Here is a 19,444-nt window from a genome sequence, read left to right on the forward strand (position 1 = left end):
CCAGGTACTGATCCCAAATAAAACCTATTTAAGTTTTGAGAAAGCATAAGTAATTCACTCCTGCAAGTAACAGAGCTTTCACCACAGCAAACGACATCAGCCTTAAACAATAAAAGCCTGGATTAAAATGTTCAAATCATGGAATTATGAAACAAAACAGTTACAGAAGCAATAAGGTTTTCACCATCTAAATTACTTGGACGATTAGTTCTGCGAAGAGCATTTAGAATACAGGGCAGGAGTAATCCAACCAAACTCGTTGACACACCTCTCTGAAGCAGCGAGGATGAAGCTCGCGCGGAAGGGTCACATGCTACCACCGCGCGGAGGGGCAGCCGTTGGTGTGGTGGCCACGTGCCCTGCGAGTGAACAAGGAGGCGCCGAGAAGCTTAAACAAGCTCACCGATGGTGACAGGGGATTTCTTCTGACCGGTCTCATTCCTCCACCCTCCCCCGGACTAATAATAACCCTCATACCTTTGACTTCCTCTATTCTTCCCCCACACACTGCCCTTCCAATTCACCCTATCCCCCTCTTCGCTACATGTACCTTCACCCTTCCTCACGTCTCTATTCCCGCTCCCCCTCCACTTTTCTCTTCCTGCCTCTCCTCTCCTCACTCTTCCCTGCATCCCTCTCTTCCCCTTCCCCTCAAATCCCTCCGTTCCTCTTCCTCACCCTCCACTCCAGCTACTTTTCAACGTTAATTATTTATTATTTGTGGTCAAATGTTCTTCTTACTGTTCCCTTTAGGAACGTTTATCTCGCTTTGATGGACGATGGTGGCTATCACAAAGTCCACGAAGGAGCATCCTTGTACGCACACGATCAAATCTTAGTCTTTCGCGTCTCGGTTAGTTTCAGTTGATCAGTGTATACTGCCAATATCATTTAATATTCCATAAGCTCAGACATAGTGACTCAATTTTCTGATCTGAGTCGGTTGAACTCCCCGTTGCTAACACAGTTCAAACTCAATCACATACCTATGAATAAGTTCCTAACTCAAACCTCTGGGGTCAGGACCCTTCTCAGCTGAAGTAGCGCCGTTCAGGAATCCACAAAGAAAGGAACATAAAGGTGCCGTCGGTGTTGGGTCCCAGATTGGGAAGTTGGGTGCCCATTTCCTGGTAAAAAGCATCCCAGGTGGGGGAACTCCTATATCTTTGGGAGGTCTGGCAGCTCACTGGTGGGTAGTTAGTGAGTTTAACAACCAGGAATTACAACTAAGTTTTAATTTCTCTAACTTTTCCTGGCTAACTATTCAAGTAAACGAACCACAATGATCCAAAGTCTGTAACTCCAGCTAGAGCTGGGGACTCCTTGGAGGGTTTTCAGACAGCAGCTCATCAGAAATATCAACTTCCCAGGCAATTCCTGTAGAGTCAGGTGAGTTGTGTCCTTCATGTGGTAGCAACGTATGGATGATCTGAGTCTTTTCCTGTATTAGTTGTCAGTTAAGATTTCATTTGATGAACAATACAAATTGTTCTAATGTGATGTAATAAGTACAACAAAGGTTTACTAAATTGATTCCTGGGACGGCATGACTGATGAATGAGAAGCGATTGATTTCATTCAAGGCTTACTAAGCAGTCTGTCCTTACAGCTGAGTGATTGCCTACGGTGGCAGGATGCAGGCAAAGCAGGAAATATTGTCTCCATGGACCTTAGTAAAGCCTTTGATAAGGTTCTGCATTTAGGCTGATTAGTAAAGTTAGATCTCATGGAATTCAGTGAAAAGTGTGAGAATAAACTTTACTGGACTGTTATTCAAGTTTTTTTGACCAATTGACATTGATTACACCTTTTGGCTAATAAGACTTTCAGTCAATGAAAACCCAAACCATAATTACCCACTAAGTCACCTCTAAACTGCTTTTACCTGGGAGAACAAAATAATGGCATTAAAGATATACTTCAATAAAGCAATGAAATTAATGAAGTGTGCAGTCAGTTATAGACTTTGAGTTAGCTGTCATTAATTGGTTACAAAACACCAGGGGTTTTCCAATATTCTTACGGTTATCTTCTCTGATCCTGGATCTGTATTTCAGAAACATTTACAACTGTAATAACTAACGAATTTCAAGAGTCAGCACGTGCAGAAGTGATCAGCAAAATGTTCTTTGAACAGTTCATCAATCCTAAAACTAAATATGAGGTAACAGCTAAATACTTAGTCTGAATACATCTTTTTTCTTCAAACCTAGCAAAAAAATTATAAACTTCACTGGCTTTACTCTGGTTACTGTAGCAGCTGCAAATAGCAGAGGATTTTCAACAGTTAAAAAGGGAACCTAATAAGTAGTGAGGAGCAAAGTAGTAAAAGCAATACTATTGTTAGGTAGAAGAATCTGTAAAGAAAAGTAGAGTGGGAACCCCTCCTATTCCACTTCATTCTTTCCTCTCCTGTATTCTAACCCATTTTCACTCCATTATATTATTAATTTAAACTATACAGCCTCCCTTTAGCTTCTTTTAATTATTTTCCATCTCCAGAAAGTTTAAAGCTAATTTTTTTTAGTTGTTCGTGGTGTTGCTGGATAGAAAAAGCATTTATTGCCCAGAGGAGAGGCTGCATGCTTGGTGTCACAAGCAGGCAGATCAGGTAAGTATGACTATTTCCTAAAGTACATTTCTGAAATAAGATGACTTTTACAATAATGATTATGTGATCACCATTAAGCTAACTCTTACACCAGGTTATTTTGTTGAATTTATATTTCACCATCTGCCACGGTGGGATTCAAACTCATAACCCTAAAACAGTAGCCTAGAGTTCTGAATTCCGAGTTTAATGACATTGCCACGACACCACCACTTAGTTTTACCTATCCTACCCTTAAACCTTTTGTTGTTTTCTCTTTCCCCTAGCCAATACCAACGGCCTTGTCCTAATCTAGTGTAACTTGCGCTTCTTGCTGTTTTATGTGATACTGTCCCCATCTTGCCTCAGCTGTAGCTCACTTGATGTGAAAGCTGCATTTACTTTTGACTACTCAGACAGTTCTGTGATAAGTTAACAACTGATTAAATGTATATTTTAACATTAGGGGATCAATAATTTGTGCCTAGATTTTGTTTAGTGTATATAGTCAGATATTATTATTATGAGCTGGAAGGTTTATTTTCAGGCATTTGTCACCATACTAGATAACATCATCAGTGAGCCTCCGATGAAGCACTAGTGGTATGTTCCGCTTTCTATTTATGTGTTTAGATTTCTTTGGGTGGGTGATGTCATTTTCGGTTCTTTTTCTCAGAGGATGGTAGATGGAGTCCAAATCGATGAGTTTATTGATAGAATTCCAATTGGAATGCCATGCTTCAATGAATTCTCACGTGCGTCTCTGTTTGACTTGTCCTAGGATGGATGTGTTGTCCCAGTCAAAGTGGTAACCTTCTTCGTCTGTATGTAAGGATACTAGTGACAGTGGGTCATGTCTTTTTGTGGCTAGTTGATGTTCATGTGTCTTGGTGGCTAGTATTCTACCTGTTTGTCTGATGTAGTGTTTGTTACAATCCTTGCAAGGTATTTTGTAAAATGATATTTGATTTGCTTGTTGTTTGCGTGGGGTCTTTTAAGGTCATTAGCTGCTGTTTAGTGTGTTGGTAGGTTTGTGGGCTACCATGATGCCAAGAGATTTGAGTAGTCTGGAAGTCATTTCAGAGATGTCCTTGATGTCGGGTAAAGTGGCTAGGGTTTCTGGGTACGTTGTGTCTGCTTGTTTGGGTTTATGGCTGAGGAATCGGTGGACTGTGTTTATTGGGTACCCATTCTTCTTGAATATGCTGTATAGGTATTTCTCTTCTGCTCTTCGTAGTTCCTTGGTGCTGCAGTGTGCAGTGGCTCGTTGAAATAATGTCCTAATGTAACTTCATTTGTCGGTGTTGGGATGATTGCTTCTGTAGTTAAGTATTTGGTTCATGTGTGTTATTTTCCTGTAGATGCAGGTTTGAAGTTCCTCATTGAGTGTTCGTGCTACTGTGACATCTAGGAATGACAGTTTGTTGTTGTTCTTCTCTTCTTTTGTGAATTTTATGCCAGTGAGGGTATTATTGATGGTGTTGTAAGTTTCCTCTAATTTGGTGATGACAAAGGTGTCATCCACGTAGCAGACCCAAAGTTTGGATTGGATGGCTGAGATAGCTTTGTTTTCAGCCTCTACATTACTGCTTCTGATAGAAACCCTGATATTGGTGATCCTGTGGGTTTTCCGTTGATTTATTTGTTGGTCTTGTTATTGAAAGTGAAGGCACAGGTCCACCAAATTGACAATGTTATCTTTGCTGATGAAGTTGGCGCTGTCTGGTGTTCGTTTCTTCAGTTCTTCTAGTAGTGTAGTCAGTGTTTCTTTGGCCAGGTTGATACTAATGGATGTGAACAGGGCTGTTATGTCAAAGGAGACCATTGTTTCATCCTCTTCTATCTTGGTGTCATTTGGTGATATTCAGGAGTTCTTGGGTGGAGTGAATGGAATGGCGTGGGTTTTCTATTAAGTGTTTTAGTCTTTGGTGGAGTTCCTTGGCTTGTCTATACGTTGGTGTTCCAGGTAGTGAGACTATGGTTCTGAGAGGGGCTCCTCGTTTGTGTACTTTGGGTAATCCATAGAAGGATGGTGTGTTGGATCCATTTGGTTTCACTTTTTGGAAGTCTGCGCCAAAAAACTTTACTCACTAATGCGACAGACCATGAATGGATAGACATACTACAATGAGCCATAAACATCAAACAGCAGCCAACACAGAAAATGAAAAAACTAGCCCTCCAGGAAAAATCAAGACAAGCTCACACAAAAGAACAATACAGACAACACAGAGACTTGGATAAAAACTTTTCAGACCAACCTCAAACATACAGAAAAAGCCGTCCTAGTAAGAGGATTAAACTACAACTATAGAGATGCGGACAAATGGGCTTTCTAGCAGCATTAGAATCTGAAATACAACGGATTCACAGAAGAAACCCAACAGACCATTAGACAGACAGTCGCACCAACACTAAGCAGGAAAAAGGAAGGAGATGCACTCAATACACAAGAAAGGAAAGCACTAGAATGACTCAAAAAAGACAAAAACATTGTAATCCTATCGGCAGACAAAGGATGCAAGACCATCATTTTAAACAGAACAGACTACTATGAGAAAGCTTGCAGTTACTGACACTTACCAACAGGTGGTGATTGACCCGACCCCACACTCGTGAACCGAATCACTGCTTTACTCAAAAAACCTCAGAAATCAGGAGAATTAACCAGATAGACTTTTAAAAGGTGAAACCAGATGGATCCAACACACCACGCTTCTACGGATTACCTAAAGTACACAAACCAGGAGCCCCCCTCAGACCCATAGTCTCACTACTTGGAAGACCAATGTGCAGACTAGCCTCGGAACTCCACCAAAGACTAAAACACTTAATAGAAGACTCACACCACTCTGTTCACTCCATCCAATAATTCCTGAACACCATCAAAGACACCAAGATAGAAGAGGATGAAATAATGGTCTCCTTTGATGTAACAGCGCTGTTCACATCCATTAATATTAACCTGGCCAAAGAAACACTGACTACACTACTAGAAGAACGGAAGACACAGACAGCAGACAGCGCCAACTTCATCAGCAAAGATAACGTCATCAAGCTAGTGAACCTGTGCCTTACCACCCACTTCATATCCAATAACAAGACCAACAAATAAATCAATGAAACACCCATAGGATCACCAATATCAGGGTTTCTAGCAGAAGCAGTAATGCAGAGACTTGTAAAAACAGCTCTCCCAACCATCCAACCCAAACTTTGGGTCAGCTACGTGGATGACACCTTTGTCATCAAACAAAACAAATTAGAGGAAACCTACAACATCATCAATAATATCCTCACTGGCATAAAATTCACAAAAGAGGAGGAGAACAACAACAAACTGCCATTCCTAGATGTCACAGTAGCACGAACACTCAATGGGGAACTTCAAACCTGCATCTACAGGAAAACAACACACATGAACCAAATACTTAACTACAGAAGCAATCATCCCAACACCCACAAATGAAGCTGCATTAGGACATTATTTCAGCGAGCCACTGCACACTGCAGCACCAAGGACCTACGAAGAGCAGAAGAGAAATACCTATACAGCGTAATCAAGAAGAGCGGGTACCAAATAAACACAGTCCACCGGTTCCTCAGCCATAAACCCAAACAAGCAGACACGACGTGCCCAGAAATCCTAGCTACTTTACCCAACATCAAGGACATCTCTGAAATGACTTCCAGACTACTCAAACCTCTTGGCATCATGGTAGCCCACAAACCTACTAACACACTAAAACAGCAGCTAATGACCTTAAAAGACCCCACGCAAACAACAAGCAAATCAAATATCATTTTACAAAATACCTTGCAAGGATTGTAACAAACACTACATCAGACAAACAGGTAGAATACTAGCCACCAAGACACATGAACATCAACTAGCCACAAAAAGACATGACCCACTGTCACTAGTATCCTTACATACAGACGAAGAAGGTCACCACTTTGACTGGGACAACACATCCATTCTAGAACAAGCCAAAGAGACACACATGAGAATTACTTGAAGCAATGCATTTCAACTGGAACTCCATTAATAAACTCATTGATTTGGACTCTTTCTACCATTGTCTGAGAAAAAGAACCGAAAATGACATCACCCACCCAAAGAAATCTAAACACATAAATAGAAAGCAGAACATACACAAGTGCTTCACTGGAGGCTCACCAACGATGTTACTACCTAGTATGGTGACGAAACATCTGAAAACAAACCTTCCAGCTCAGCGAGCAAACATACATCGAGAACCTCAACCTGAGCTACAAATCTTTTCAAAAATCACTAACAATATTATATTTATCGTATTTGTGAATAATGATTTCAGTACAAGATTATTTCAAGTCGGAGGATTAATTGTATACCTCCACTTGTTGAATGGGATTTTTTAGGCAGAGTGGGTAGGCGTGTGAATTTATGCCACTGATTAATAAATCAGTTTATGGGCACCATCCTATCATTGGGCTGTTTTTCACTGTGGGATAAAGATATAATATATGTCTCTAATCCCATTTTGTCATTGTTGCATGTGGGAACCAAATAACATAGCAAAGATGAATATTTACTTCCTTGCTTTTTCTCAGTTATTGACTAAATTTGAATTTTTTTTATCTTGACCTGCCCATTTTTGTTAGATTGATCTAGCTTTTTTAGAGACACTTCTACAACAAGGTGCTAACATAAATTTCAAGGATGTGAATGGATGCACTGTTCTGCACGAGGTAAAGTATATTTAATCTTGTGTATTTATTAGTGCATTGTATTTTGGAATACCTAATTTTAAAACTGACCTGAGGCTATTCCTTGAGTAATAACTAACAGAATAGTTTAACCAAAATATCATTTAATAAATCTGACAACACAGCTGCATGAAATCCAGACTTCAGTTGAAAACTTTTAAACTATTTTTTATTTCACCTCTATTTTTGTAAAGGAGTCATGGAAATGTATTAAATCATTGATCCTTTCATTCTATGGATTATATTTTTGTTTTTTCATGTTCCTTAGCACATTGTTGAAATTTCCTTTCAGTCTTAGCTTTGCCTTCATTTTCTGTCTTATTTCTTAAGTGCATTTTCCCTCTTGCACAGAGTTCATCTACCACCTTGATTGATGTTACTGACATTCTTCAACCGAGTCAATGACATTTTCTTTTTCTTTGTTGTTCAGTTTAGTCATAAAATCTGTTCTACTCAATAGCTAATCTGTTTGTTTGGTTCCAATAATGCAGCCAGCTCATTTTCTACAACAGATTCTCTATTTTCCTTCACATCTCCTTGGGAATTTCTCAGAGTTCTACACTTACCATCCTTTTAATCTTTCATTTCACGCTGTCCTTTAGGAACATGAGATGAACATCTTGCAAGCTGATAATCTTCAATTCTACATTGTTAGTGTGCCATTTTAATCTCCACATTATCAAGTTGTAGCTTAGTTATTTCTTTCTGAAATTTAACATGACTAAGACCAAGGTCATCTTAATTGTTTCTTACCAAAAGCTATTGACTCTAATAATTGACAACATCCCTATTATAACTACACAATCAGATTGAATTCAATGGTGCACAACCTTAGTGCCTCAAATGTCTCATAATTTCATAATTTCTCTGACACTCCCCTACATCCTTATCTCACTTGTACCATCCTGAAACTTACATCCATTCCTTGTCACTTCTGCAGTCTTAACATTCATCTAAGTTGAAGTATTTATAATCTCCAAATTGTGATGTCTTGAGTCCCATTCTCCTATTCCATAATTCGTAACACAACTAATGAATATGAATAATCTCTTTAATAGATTGCACAAGATAAGCAAAATCTACCTGTCATTATATATATTGTTATTTTGCAGGCTGCTGGTAATCTTGTCAAACTTTTCATAACTAAATTAATAAACCTTGGGTTTATACATGAATAAGTAAAAAACAAATTGATAATTGACATTGAGCCTTAACGTGCCGTATTTATTTAATTGGTGTAGGTGGCTCGAAACTGGCACGTGGATATTGCAATATTTCTTGTGGAGCAAGGCGCTGATGTGAACCAGACTGATGTTTTTGGAAGAACTGCCCTACATGTGGCAGCTGCTGCAAACAATGTGGAAATGATCAAGTTTCTTATCCAGGAAAAAGGTATCAAGAGATATGGATTTATTTGAAAATAATATTTTAATGAAAACATTCAATGTCTACAAATACATATATTTTGCACTTTAGTAACAACATTTCCTTGCAATGTTTTTGTTTGTTGAAAATCATCTGGCACAAATACTTCATAAAAAGTTATTAGATTGTTAATATTTTACAAAGTTAAATAAATAATTATTAAAACATAAATTCAGCTTCCAAATGGGTATTTTAAAGGGAGATGGTGGCATAGTGATAAGGCTACTAGACTACTAATTAAGCAGCTCAAGCCAGTGTTCTGAATACATGGTTCAAATTCCTCCATGGCCACTGATGGAATTTGAACTCTGTTGACAAATCTGAAAACTAAAATAAACTCAGTGATGGTGACCATGTCAACTCTCATTGATTGTTATGAAACCATCTGGTTCACTAATGTCTTTCAGGGATGGTAAACTGTCATCCTTACCTGATTTGACCTGCATGTAAAAATAGACACACAGCAATGTGGATGATTCTTAACTGCACTCTGAAATGGCCTCATATGGTACTCAGTTCAGCGGAAATTAAAGAAAGGCAACAAATGCAGTCCGTGTCAGTGACATCCGTGAATGAATAAATTGTTTAAAAACTCTAATAAATTTGCAGAATGTTACAAAAAGAATGTCTTATATCAATTCTTCAGACATGCTTTGTAACTATAGTTTATATTATATTTTGGTGTTAATTCATTTGAGCCAGAATGAAAGTAACATTTTGTGTTCTCCAGTATGTCACTAAAATGTTCACTGAATCGCTGTTAGGACTGTTGCTCATCCTAAATAATATGCTAATAGACTGTCAGTCTGGTTAGAGAAAAGTTTTGGCACAGTTCTGACGGCTGGCATGCAGTGCAAAGATCATTATGGGCAGGGAAATGGTAATCAACATAGTTTCAAAGCTTCTTATACTTCATTGTGTGTTTTAATAACCATACTATTGAAGTTCATGAGCAAGAATTGACATTTATCTAACTTTGATTTCCCTTGTAATGTTTTATAATAAAGTCACCAATCTCTTCATAAAGAAATGTCTGTTGTGGAAATAACATGTGCAATATCTTACGGCCTGATTTTCATTGAAGATGGATGCATAAGCTGTACCATAGAACTTGGTGATTCTTGGAATGTGCAGTTCTGAAGGATAGTGAGCAGCATGCTACTTTGGCTTCAGTGTTACTGTGCTACTGAGTGGCTAGCACTGTGGGAGAGTTATAGTTATTGCAAAAATATTGGAATTGGGTGTAAGTCAGGAATTGCCCTCTGTCTTTGTTTTACTGAAAATGGTGCTATTTAACTCAATACAGGGCGGCATGGTGGCTCAGTGGTTAGCACTGCTGCCTCACAGCACCACAGACCCGGGTTCGATTCCCGCCTCGGGTGACTGTGTGTATGGAGTTTGCACATTCTCCCCGTATCTACGTGGGATTCCTGCGGGTGCTCCGGTTTCCTCCCACAATCCAAAGATATGCAGGTCAGGTGAATTGGCCATGCTAAATAGCCCATAGTGATAGGTGTATTAGTCAGGGGTAAATTTAGAGTAGGGGAACAGGTCTACATGGGTTACTCTTTGGAGGGTCGGTGTGGACATGTTGGGCCAAAGGGATTTCCATACTGTAGGGAATCTAATGTAATCTAATCAGAAATGCTGATGGATGTTCATAAGATCTGGTGGGTGGCACAGTGGGACAGTGGTTAACACTGCTGCCTCACAGCGCTGGAGACCCGGGTTCAATTCTTGCTTCAGGCAACTGACTGTGTGGAGTTTGCACATTCTCCCCGTGTCTGTATGGGTTTCCTCCGAGTGCTCCGGTTTCCTCCCACAGTCTAAAGTGTGCAGGTTCGGTGAATTGGCCATGCTAAATTGCCCGTAGTGTTAGGTGAAGGGGTAAATGTAGGGGAATGGGTCTGGGTGGGTTGCGCTTCAGCGGGTCGGTGTGGACTTGTTGGGCTGAAGGGCCTGTTTCCACACTGTAAGTAATCTAATCTAATAATAGCCTTTATAAAATACATATAGTTACTTTTGTCAGTCAAAAAATTAATAATTGAAATGTAATAATTAAATTTTTTTCCAGCAAATGTAGATCAAGTTTCAGACGGAGATATGCTGACACCAATGCACTGTGCAGCAAAACATGATGCTTTAGAAGCTGTTGTATGCTTATATGAACACCATGCAAGTATTCACAGAAAGGATGCCAGAAAGAGAACACCACTTTTCCTTGCTGCAGCAAATGGTCAGTGAATAATGATGAATTGTGTTTTTATTTGTATTTTTGTTTCTTCATTGTTGAACACTGAAATTGAATGTTTGAAGAAATAAGAGGATGAGTAGATTCAGTCTGTAGGAGCATATTCACCTATTCACTAAAATCTATTCAACTCACTGCACAATCTCAATATTCCTGTTGCCCTAAATCTATAGAACTATTGATCTTTGTGTTGCTTGTACTCAGTAACTGAATGTTCACATTTATCTGGAGAAGAAGATTCCAAAGATTTACAATATTTTGAGTGAAGACATTTTTCACCTCCTAAATGCACAACTGCTGATTCTGACTATGACTCCTGATTCGAGACCTTGAAATAAGGGGAAACATCTTCCCAATACATACCCTTCTAAGTCCTTAAGAATTGATGTTCCAATGTGATCACTTCTCATACTTCTAAACTCTGAAATATATAGGAGAAAGTGAGGACAGCAGATGCTGGAGATCAGAGTCAAGAGTGTGGTGCTCGAAAAGCCAAAAGCCCTTCATCAGGAATTGGGCTTTTGCCTGAAATGTTGATTCTCATGCTCCTTGGATGCTGCCTGACCTGCTATGCATTTCTAGCACCACACTCTTGACTCTGAAATATATAGGCTTAGTATATTCAGTCTCTTCTCAAGTTAATGCCATCGTCGCAGAAATCAGTCAAGTCTACCTTTATTACATACCCTTTAAGGCAGGTGTGCAGGTATTTCTGGGATAACATGCATTTCGGCAGCGCTATAACATCACTGAAGAATTAGGGAATGGTATTTTGGAGAATGCTTACCTTTGTTGGCAATAGCATGATTCCAGCAGGGATCAGTTTGTGCGCTTTGTTCTGCGCATGCACTGATGTGCGCGGTGAAATCGCTGCTCCATTCTCCATATGCGCTGGTTTTATTGCCATTTCTGTGCATGCGTATTGTCAGCACTGAAGTCTCTGTGCAGTTCTGCGCATGCGCGATATCACTCAGTCTTTGTGCCGTTCTGTGCATGTACTGATTTCAGCTGCCAACAGAGCAGCATTCTGTGAATGATACTGTACAGAGAACAGCTTTCTTACATTTTTTTAAATGTACTGTGTGAAATTTATTATAGTTTTGTTAATAAATATTATTTCAACTTCCATGCAGACTGTGCTATTCTTTGTGTGAAACTTTTCGGTGATTATTGAGCGATCATGAGTGATTTTGTTTGCTGGTCTGTCACTAACCCTACTTTTCCCATTAGAATCCATTATTTATATTAAGCAAGGTTCCGCTGGAATGCAACTACAGCATTATAGGAGAACTACCTGTATCATTCTTTAGGTTAGAAGACCAAAACTGTCCACTATGTTCCAAGATGTGGTTCAAAAGCTTATATAATTGCAGCAGGACTTCTTTACTGTTGTACTTCAAATTCCTTTTAAAAGCTAATGAGTCCTGTCTGTGTATGGGTCAGACTTGCTTTTGGCAGAAGATGACCATCATTTCTACCTTCTACAGACGGTCAGGTATCAACTTACACTGAACGTTGACCAGGGAAGAAAAGCCCATGCAATAACAGCTACTAACAACTGGAAGAAGGCTGAAAAAGTCTTTTTTATCTGTTTGATTTTTGCTTTGATGTCTGCAGCCCAGTTTCATGACAAAGTTCAGTGTTTTCTGGAGCTTCATTAATTCTGGCAAAGCGGAAGGTAGCCCCACCATTGCAGTTGAAAACAACCAATGACCAGCTAAGTCTTTGGCCACTTATGATACTGCATAATTCATGGAGCCATTGCAGTCAAAAACAACCTATGACCAGCTAAGCCTTTGGCCACTTATGATACTGCATAACTCATGGAGCCAAATTAAGTTCTGTTTTAGAAATTCATTGATAGTCACCTCAAACAACACAATTTGGAACTGATGAGAGAGTAAGCTGTACTACATTTGGTATTGTGTAATGTGACAGCATTAATTAATGACCTCAAAGTAAAGGCATCTTTAGGAAGCAGCAATCATACAACGATTGAACTTTGCATTGAGTTTGATAGGGTAATGAGTGAGTAAGGAACTGGTATTTTTAATATAAATAAGGACATCTGTATAGGAATGAAAGCTGAGTTAACTGAATTGAATTTGAATATTAAGTTCGGAGATAGATCATTAGAGAAGCAGCAGCAGTCACTAAAAAATAATTTCCAAATACTCAAAGTTAGTGCATTCCTTGTAGAAAGAAAACTTCCAAGGAGAACACCCACCATCTGTGGTTAACTAAAAAAGTTAAGGAGAGCAACAGATGTAAGGAAAAACCTGCAGTTGCACAAAGGTGACTGACATATCAGATGACTGGTCAGGATACAAAGAATGGCAGAGAATGACAAAAAAATGAAATCAGGACTAATAAATTACAGCATGAGAAATAACTAGCTAGAAATGTAAAATCAGATAGCAAAAGTAAATAAAATGAATGTTGGTCCTCTAGAGTGTGAGGATGGGGAGTTAAAAGTAGATAATAAAGAAATGGCAAATGTAATGTTGATTATGTCTTCCCGATAGAGGTTAAAAAATTCCAGTAATACCTATAATTTTGGAGTTTTAAGGAAGTGAAGAACATGGTGAAATTATAATCACTAGCGAAGTGGTACTGAGCAAACATCTGGAGCTGTGGGTTGATAACGATTCTGAATCCTACTGGACCTCATCCTAGGGTCGTAAACAAGGTGGTAATGATGTATTAGTTATATTGTTGTGAGTTCTCCAAAATTTATTAGACTCTGGAAAGATTCTATTAGATTAGAAAATAGCAAATCTGACCCCTCTATTCAAGAAGGAATGGAGGCAGAAAAATGGAAATTGGAGGCCAGTTTTGCTTGACACTTTTTGTGAGAAGATGTGAAAATTGATTATTAAGGGGGTTATAATTGGCACTAGGGAAAACTCAACAGAATTGGTATAAGTCAGCAGGGTTTTATGAAAGAGAAATTGTGTTTTACTAACATATTGGAATTCTTTGAAGGAGTAGCATGGACCATGGATAAAGGTGCACCTTTGATATATTGGAGTCAGATGTCCAAATGGCATTTGACAGGGTTGTGCATAAAAAGTTTAGTTCAACATAGGAGCTCATGGTGTTGGAGATAACATACTAACGTGGGTAGAAGATTTGCTAACAGACAGAAAACAGAGCATATGTATAGGTGGATCTTTTCCAGGAACTTGTCATAAGAGAAGTGGCAGGATATGATGAGCGGGATCCTGTAAGCACCTGTTCTGGGCTCTCAACGTTTTACAATTGCATCAATGACTTAGAAGAGGGGATTAAGGCATGATGACTAAATATACAGATAAGAAGCAAAATATGTTGTGAAGATGACATAATAATGATGTAGTAGGCTGAGAGTGGGCAAAAATCTAGCAGATGGAGTAATATGAGAAAATGCGAAGTTGTTTACTTTGGTAGGACAGATTTTTTAAAAAGTATTATTTAAATGGAAGAGGACCCCAGAATTCTGAGGTGCACAGGGATCTTAGTGTTCTAATGCATGAGTCACAGAAAGTTAGTATGCAATACTTACAAGTGGTTAAAAAAACAAATAGAATGTTATCCTTTATTATTAAAAGAAATTGAACTGAAAAGTAAGGATGTTACACTTCAGTTATACAGGGCATTATGGACAACACATCTCAAATACTGTACAGTTTGGTTTCCTTATGTATGGAAAGATGTATATACTTTGGAGGTGTTTCAGAGGAGATTTACTAAACTGGTACCTGAAATGAATAGGTTACCTTATGAGCATAGATTGAACTTTTTTTTCACTAGAGTTTTGAAGAGTGAGGGGTGGTTTGATTGAATTTTAAGGTTATGAAATATCTTGAGAAGGTGTGCATGGAAGTGACATTTACTGATGTGGGTGAGTCCAGAACTAGAATACTTAACACTATTCAGAGGTTGTCCTTTTAGGACAGAGGCGAGGGGAATTTTTTTTCTCACATCATTGTACCATTTTGAAACTCTATGTCAGAAGTCATGGAGGCATTGTCATTTATTATTTTAAAAGTGGAGGTAGATATATTTTTGTTCGGTAAGGGAACTGAAGATTATTGCATGGAAATGTGGAATATGGAACAGAAACAAAAGAGCCATAATCTTATTGAAAGGCATGAAGGGTTGAATGATTTAATTCTGGCCTTAATTCCTATGTTCATGCATTCATTTTTGGGGTAAGGGTGTTGCATTGGATCTGATGTTCCTCTGACAAGTTCCTGATCAGATCAAGATATTTGTATTTCTTTGTTGGTTGATGACATCTAGAGCATTTAGACCTATTCTTGCTAGTTTATTGATTTGTGTGACAACTGCTTCTGCGACTGTACCCAAACTCCATGGCACAACCTTAATAGTGAGCCATTGTAGAGAGTCACACTATGGTGAGAAATCAGGCCAGAATTTTATTAGGTAGTTTATAAACCTAACAAACCATTGCACTTTCATTTTTGTTGGTTGCTGCATCTCTGTTATATCTCTCCTTTTGCCAGGATCCAGACAGAATATTTGTGTTATCAGTACATAACCTATGAACTTGATTTCAGACGTTTTCAATTGCATCTTTTCTTCTTTGTTCCATTCTTTTTTCTCATCACAATTTTTCTCCCGATGTTCTGTGATGGATGTCTTTCCTGCTTTCACTTGGTTATCATTATCTGCCAGCTCGTCAAGGAATGGTTTCTTGGCTTTCACATTTTTCTATCCCATTTCAGGACTGCCTAGGTCAGTGGGGTCACTGGTTCCTTTATCTTGTCTTTCAGGCTGGAGTTGAGAACAGCTAAAATGCTTCTCAACAGGTGCTGAGTCTCACATTTCTATTGCTTTGAGATGATATATACCAGGAAGACAGCTATGGAAGCATTTTTGCAATTTTCTGGGATTTGTTCAGCAGCCAATGGCTTGGTAGCCTGTAAAACAGTACAAATCTTTTCTGGTCTGTTTAGGGTAACCTGTGCAAGTTTTAGACTTGCTTTTGAGATTAGTGGATTTTGCACAACATTTACCATCTGAATCTGTAGATTTTCATTTTCTTCATTACATTCAGCTCTCGGCTCCATTTATCTTTTTGGAATGAATATTGCTTCAATATATATCTTCAACTTTACCTTTAAGGGCTTCATTTTCAGGTCACCATTTGAGTTGCTTTGCAAACGGCTGCATTTCATGTATACCTGATCTCCTTCTGCAGTCACAATTCTAACAGTCAAAAACTTTTTTTTAATAGATATTTTTATTGAAAATTTAACATATTTTTACAAACTTACAAAATAATACTCACAAATACAAACATTAATATACAATTAAATATTAAATAAATAATAACCAAAACCTAACAGACAAAAAAAAGAGAAAAAAAGGAGAAAACAAAACTCAGCTACCTACTAATCTAACCTATAACTAACCAGAGCATATAATAAAATATCTTACATTACTCAAGAGAAAAAAAAGATAACATAATAATTAAATAGTGAAGTACATGCTTGGAACGAATTAACATCAAGTCATAATAAAACCCGTATTCATGCGAGATTCCTCTCCCCAAGAACCCCCAGACCAGCCAGAACCGCTACCACATGAAAGCCCTTGACAAAATGGCCGAAGTAATTGTATCTATATATTTCAGGAATGGATGCCATATTTTATAGAATAATTCAGTTTTATGGTGCACCATATTTGTAAGGAAGTCAAGGGGAATACATTCCACGACCAACCTATACCAATTCGAAAGTCCTGGAGGGCCCTCAGCTACCCAGTTTACTAAGATATTTTTCCTTGCACAAAAGGAGAGAATGGAAAATAATTTCCTCCTGTGCACATCCAGGGAAGACAAGCTCGAAAAGCCCAGGAGAAGAGATACTGGATCTACTCTAATTTCCGCTTCCAGGATTTCTGTCAAAGCATTTGCTACTCTGACCTAGTATTTGCGGATCTTATGACATGTCCATAAGCAGTATGTGAGAGTGCCCACCTCTATTTTACATTTGGGACACATTGGAGATGCTCCTGCCCTAAATTTTGCCAATCGTTCCAGTGCTATATGAGTCCTATGGAGTATCTTTAACTGAATGGCTTGGGTTCTATTACAGATGGAGATTTTTCTGGAATTTTCTCAGATGTCATCCCACATTTCTGTGGATATTTCCAACCCCAATTCCTGATCCCATGTTCTAAGCAATTGTCCCATGTCTTCTGAAACTTCATTATGTAATAAATGATAGAGAGTGCTGACCGAGGGCAAACCCATTGGCCACAACACTCTTCATTCCCTATCTGATTTATAAAGGCTATCTAATAATGTAGTCTTCTTCAGTATGTAATCTCGAATTTGGAAGTATCGAAAGAGGTCTCCATTAGGTAGTCCAAATCTCTGGTGCAGCTGTTCAAAAGACATCATGACCCCCTCATCAAACAGATCCCCTAAACAGGAAATACCCCTGGACCTCCAGGATTTAAATGTGGCATCTGTGAGCCCTGGTTGAAAACCCCATGCCCCACTTTCGGAGCACAAGGGGAGGTTTTATGTGAATTACCCTCATTTTGCCGCATTATCTTCCAGGCTTTAATTGTGTTTAATACTATAGGGTTTTTACAATGGTCCATAATGACTTGCATCTCATCTAAAAATAAGTGGTTCATAAGAGGACCCTTTGCTTGAGAAGCCTCGATGTCCAGCCAGATTGATTGGGGTCAGACGAGACCCAATCGGCTATGTAGCTTAATAGAGAACTCAGCTGATACTTCTTAAAGTCTGGAATGAGGGGCCGACTTTGATTCCAGATGAAAGAACCAAGCCAACTATATAATTTGCGCAATGCCGACCTCGGCAGCATCACCGAAGCATTCTCATAGGGTATAAGAGATGGGGCAAGACATTCATTTTAATTAAAGCTATTCTACCTAACCAAGAAATTGGAAGATCCCCCCAGCGTTGAAGGTCCTGCCTTATCCTTCCCAGTAGATGCACAAAATTGACCTTGTACAGCTGACCAAATATTGGGGTGATAAAAATACTGAAGTATAAAAAACCCTCCAGAGACCACCGAAACGGAAAATGAGATCTCTCCAATAAGTGGGACATACTAGCGAGACCACCCATCGGCATGGCCTCTGATTTTGAGAAATTAATTTTGTAACCTGAGAATGCACTAAATAAATTAATATCTTGGATCAGGTGGGGCACAAACATCAAAGGATTACTAAGAAAAAGGAGAACATCATCTGCATAAAGGGTAATTTTATGTTTACCCGTGTCAAACCTCGGGGCCGTTATATTAGAATCAGCCCGTATAGCTTCCGCTAGTGGCTCAATTATTAGCATAAATAGTAACCGTGACAGAGGACATCCCTGACGGCAGCCCCTACCCACACTGAAGCTATCTGAGCCTAAACCATTGGTGATCACGACTGCTTTGGGGTCATTATACAATGTTGAGACCCACTTAGCAAATACCTTTCCAACGCCAAACCTTTCCAGTGTATAGAATAGCTATGACCATTCAACCCTGTCAAATGCCTTCTCCGCGTCCAACGAGACTACTATTCCCGTTATTCTTTCCTGATGACAGACTTGAATCACATTCAAAACCCTTCTAATATTATTAGATGATCTACGGCCCTTGATAAACCCTGTCTGGTCCTCTTTTATGATATATGGCAATACCCTCTCCAGCCTCATTGCTAACGTTTTAGAAAGAATTTTAAAATCTACATTTAGCAAAGTCATTGGTCTGTATGATGCGCAATCTTCTGGGTCCTTTCCTTTTTTGAGAATGAGAGAAATATTCGCTTCTCTCACCGAAGGCGGGAGGCAGCCCTGACTATATGAGTAGTTGTACATGTCCATAAGTGGACCAACTAGTACTCCTGTAAACTCTTTGTAGAATTCAACCTGAAATCCATCTGGACCAGGTGCGTTACCGCTCTTAAACTGCCTGATTGCATCAAGTACTTCCTGGGTTGTTAGGGGAGCATTCAGGATCGACACCTGTTCCGGGGTTAAGTCTGGAAAGGCCAGGCTTTTAAAAAAGGACTCCATCTTCTTGGCTCTATCTTCACAATCCTGCGGTTTATACAAATCAGAGTAAAACTTTCTGAAGATTGTGTTGATCCTTTTATGATTGTGAGTTAAAGTACCAGCACTTTCCCTGATGGACATGATAGCTTGAGGGGCCTTTTCTTTCCTTGTGAGAAACGCTAGGTATCTGCCAGGCTTATCGCCATATTCATATAATCTTTGCTTTGCAAATAATATTTCCCTCTTTGCTGTTTGGGTAAACGTGGTATTCAGGCCTGTCCTAAGGGCTGTAATCCTTTGTAATTTAGCAACAGAGGGCCTATCAACGTATGCAGTCTCAGCTGCCTTTAAGCAAGCCTCGAGTAGACGCTGTTGTTCTCCCTTTTGTTTTTTCTGG

The 19,444-nt window shown here is 39.0% G+C and overlaps 1 protein-coding gene across 1 annotated transcript; it reads left to right on the forward strand.

Moving 5' to 3' along the window:
• The first annotated feature begins 398 nt into the window (after positions 1–398).
• Positions 399–12,135, forward strand: LOC122563384 (uncharacterized). Its single transcript, XM_087977016.1, has 6 exons — positions 399–408; positions 754–853; positions 2,058–2,164; positions 7,235–7,321; positions 8,581–8,731; positions 10,839–12,135. The coding sequence occupies exons 1-6, from the start codon at positions 406–408 to the stop codon at positions 11,006–11,008; spliced, it is 618 nt and encodes a 205-aa protein (XP_087833142.1). The 5' UTR covers positions 399–405; the 3' UTR covers positions 11,009–12,135.
• Positions 12,136–19,444: the final 7,309 nt, after the last annotated feature.

Source organism: Chiloscyllium plagiosum, unplaced genomic scaffold (assembly GCF_037043375.1).
Source record: "Chiloscyllium plagiosum isolate Xiang-an unplaced genomic scaffold, Cpla_swu_hap1 HiC_scaffold_30, whole genome shotgun sequence".
Classification (NCBI taxonomy): Eukaryota; Metazoa; Chordata; class Chondrichthyes; order Orectolobiformes; family Hemiscylliidae; genus Chiloscyllium; species Chiloscyllium plagiosum.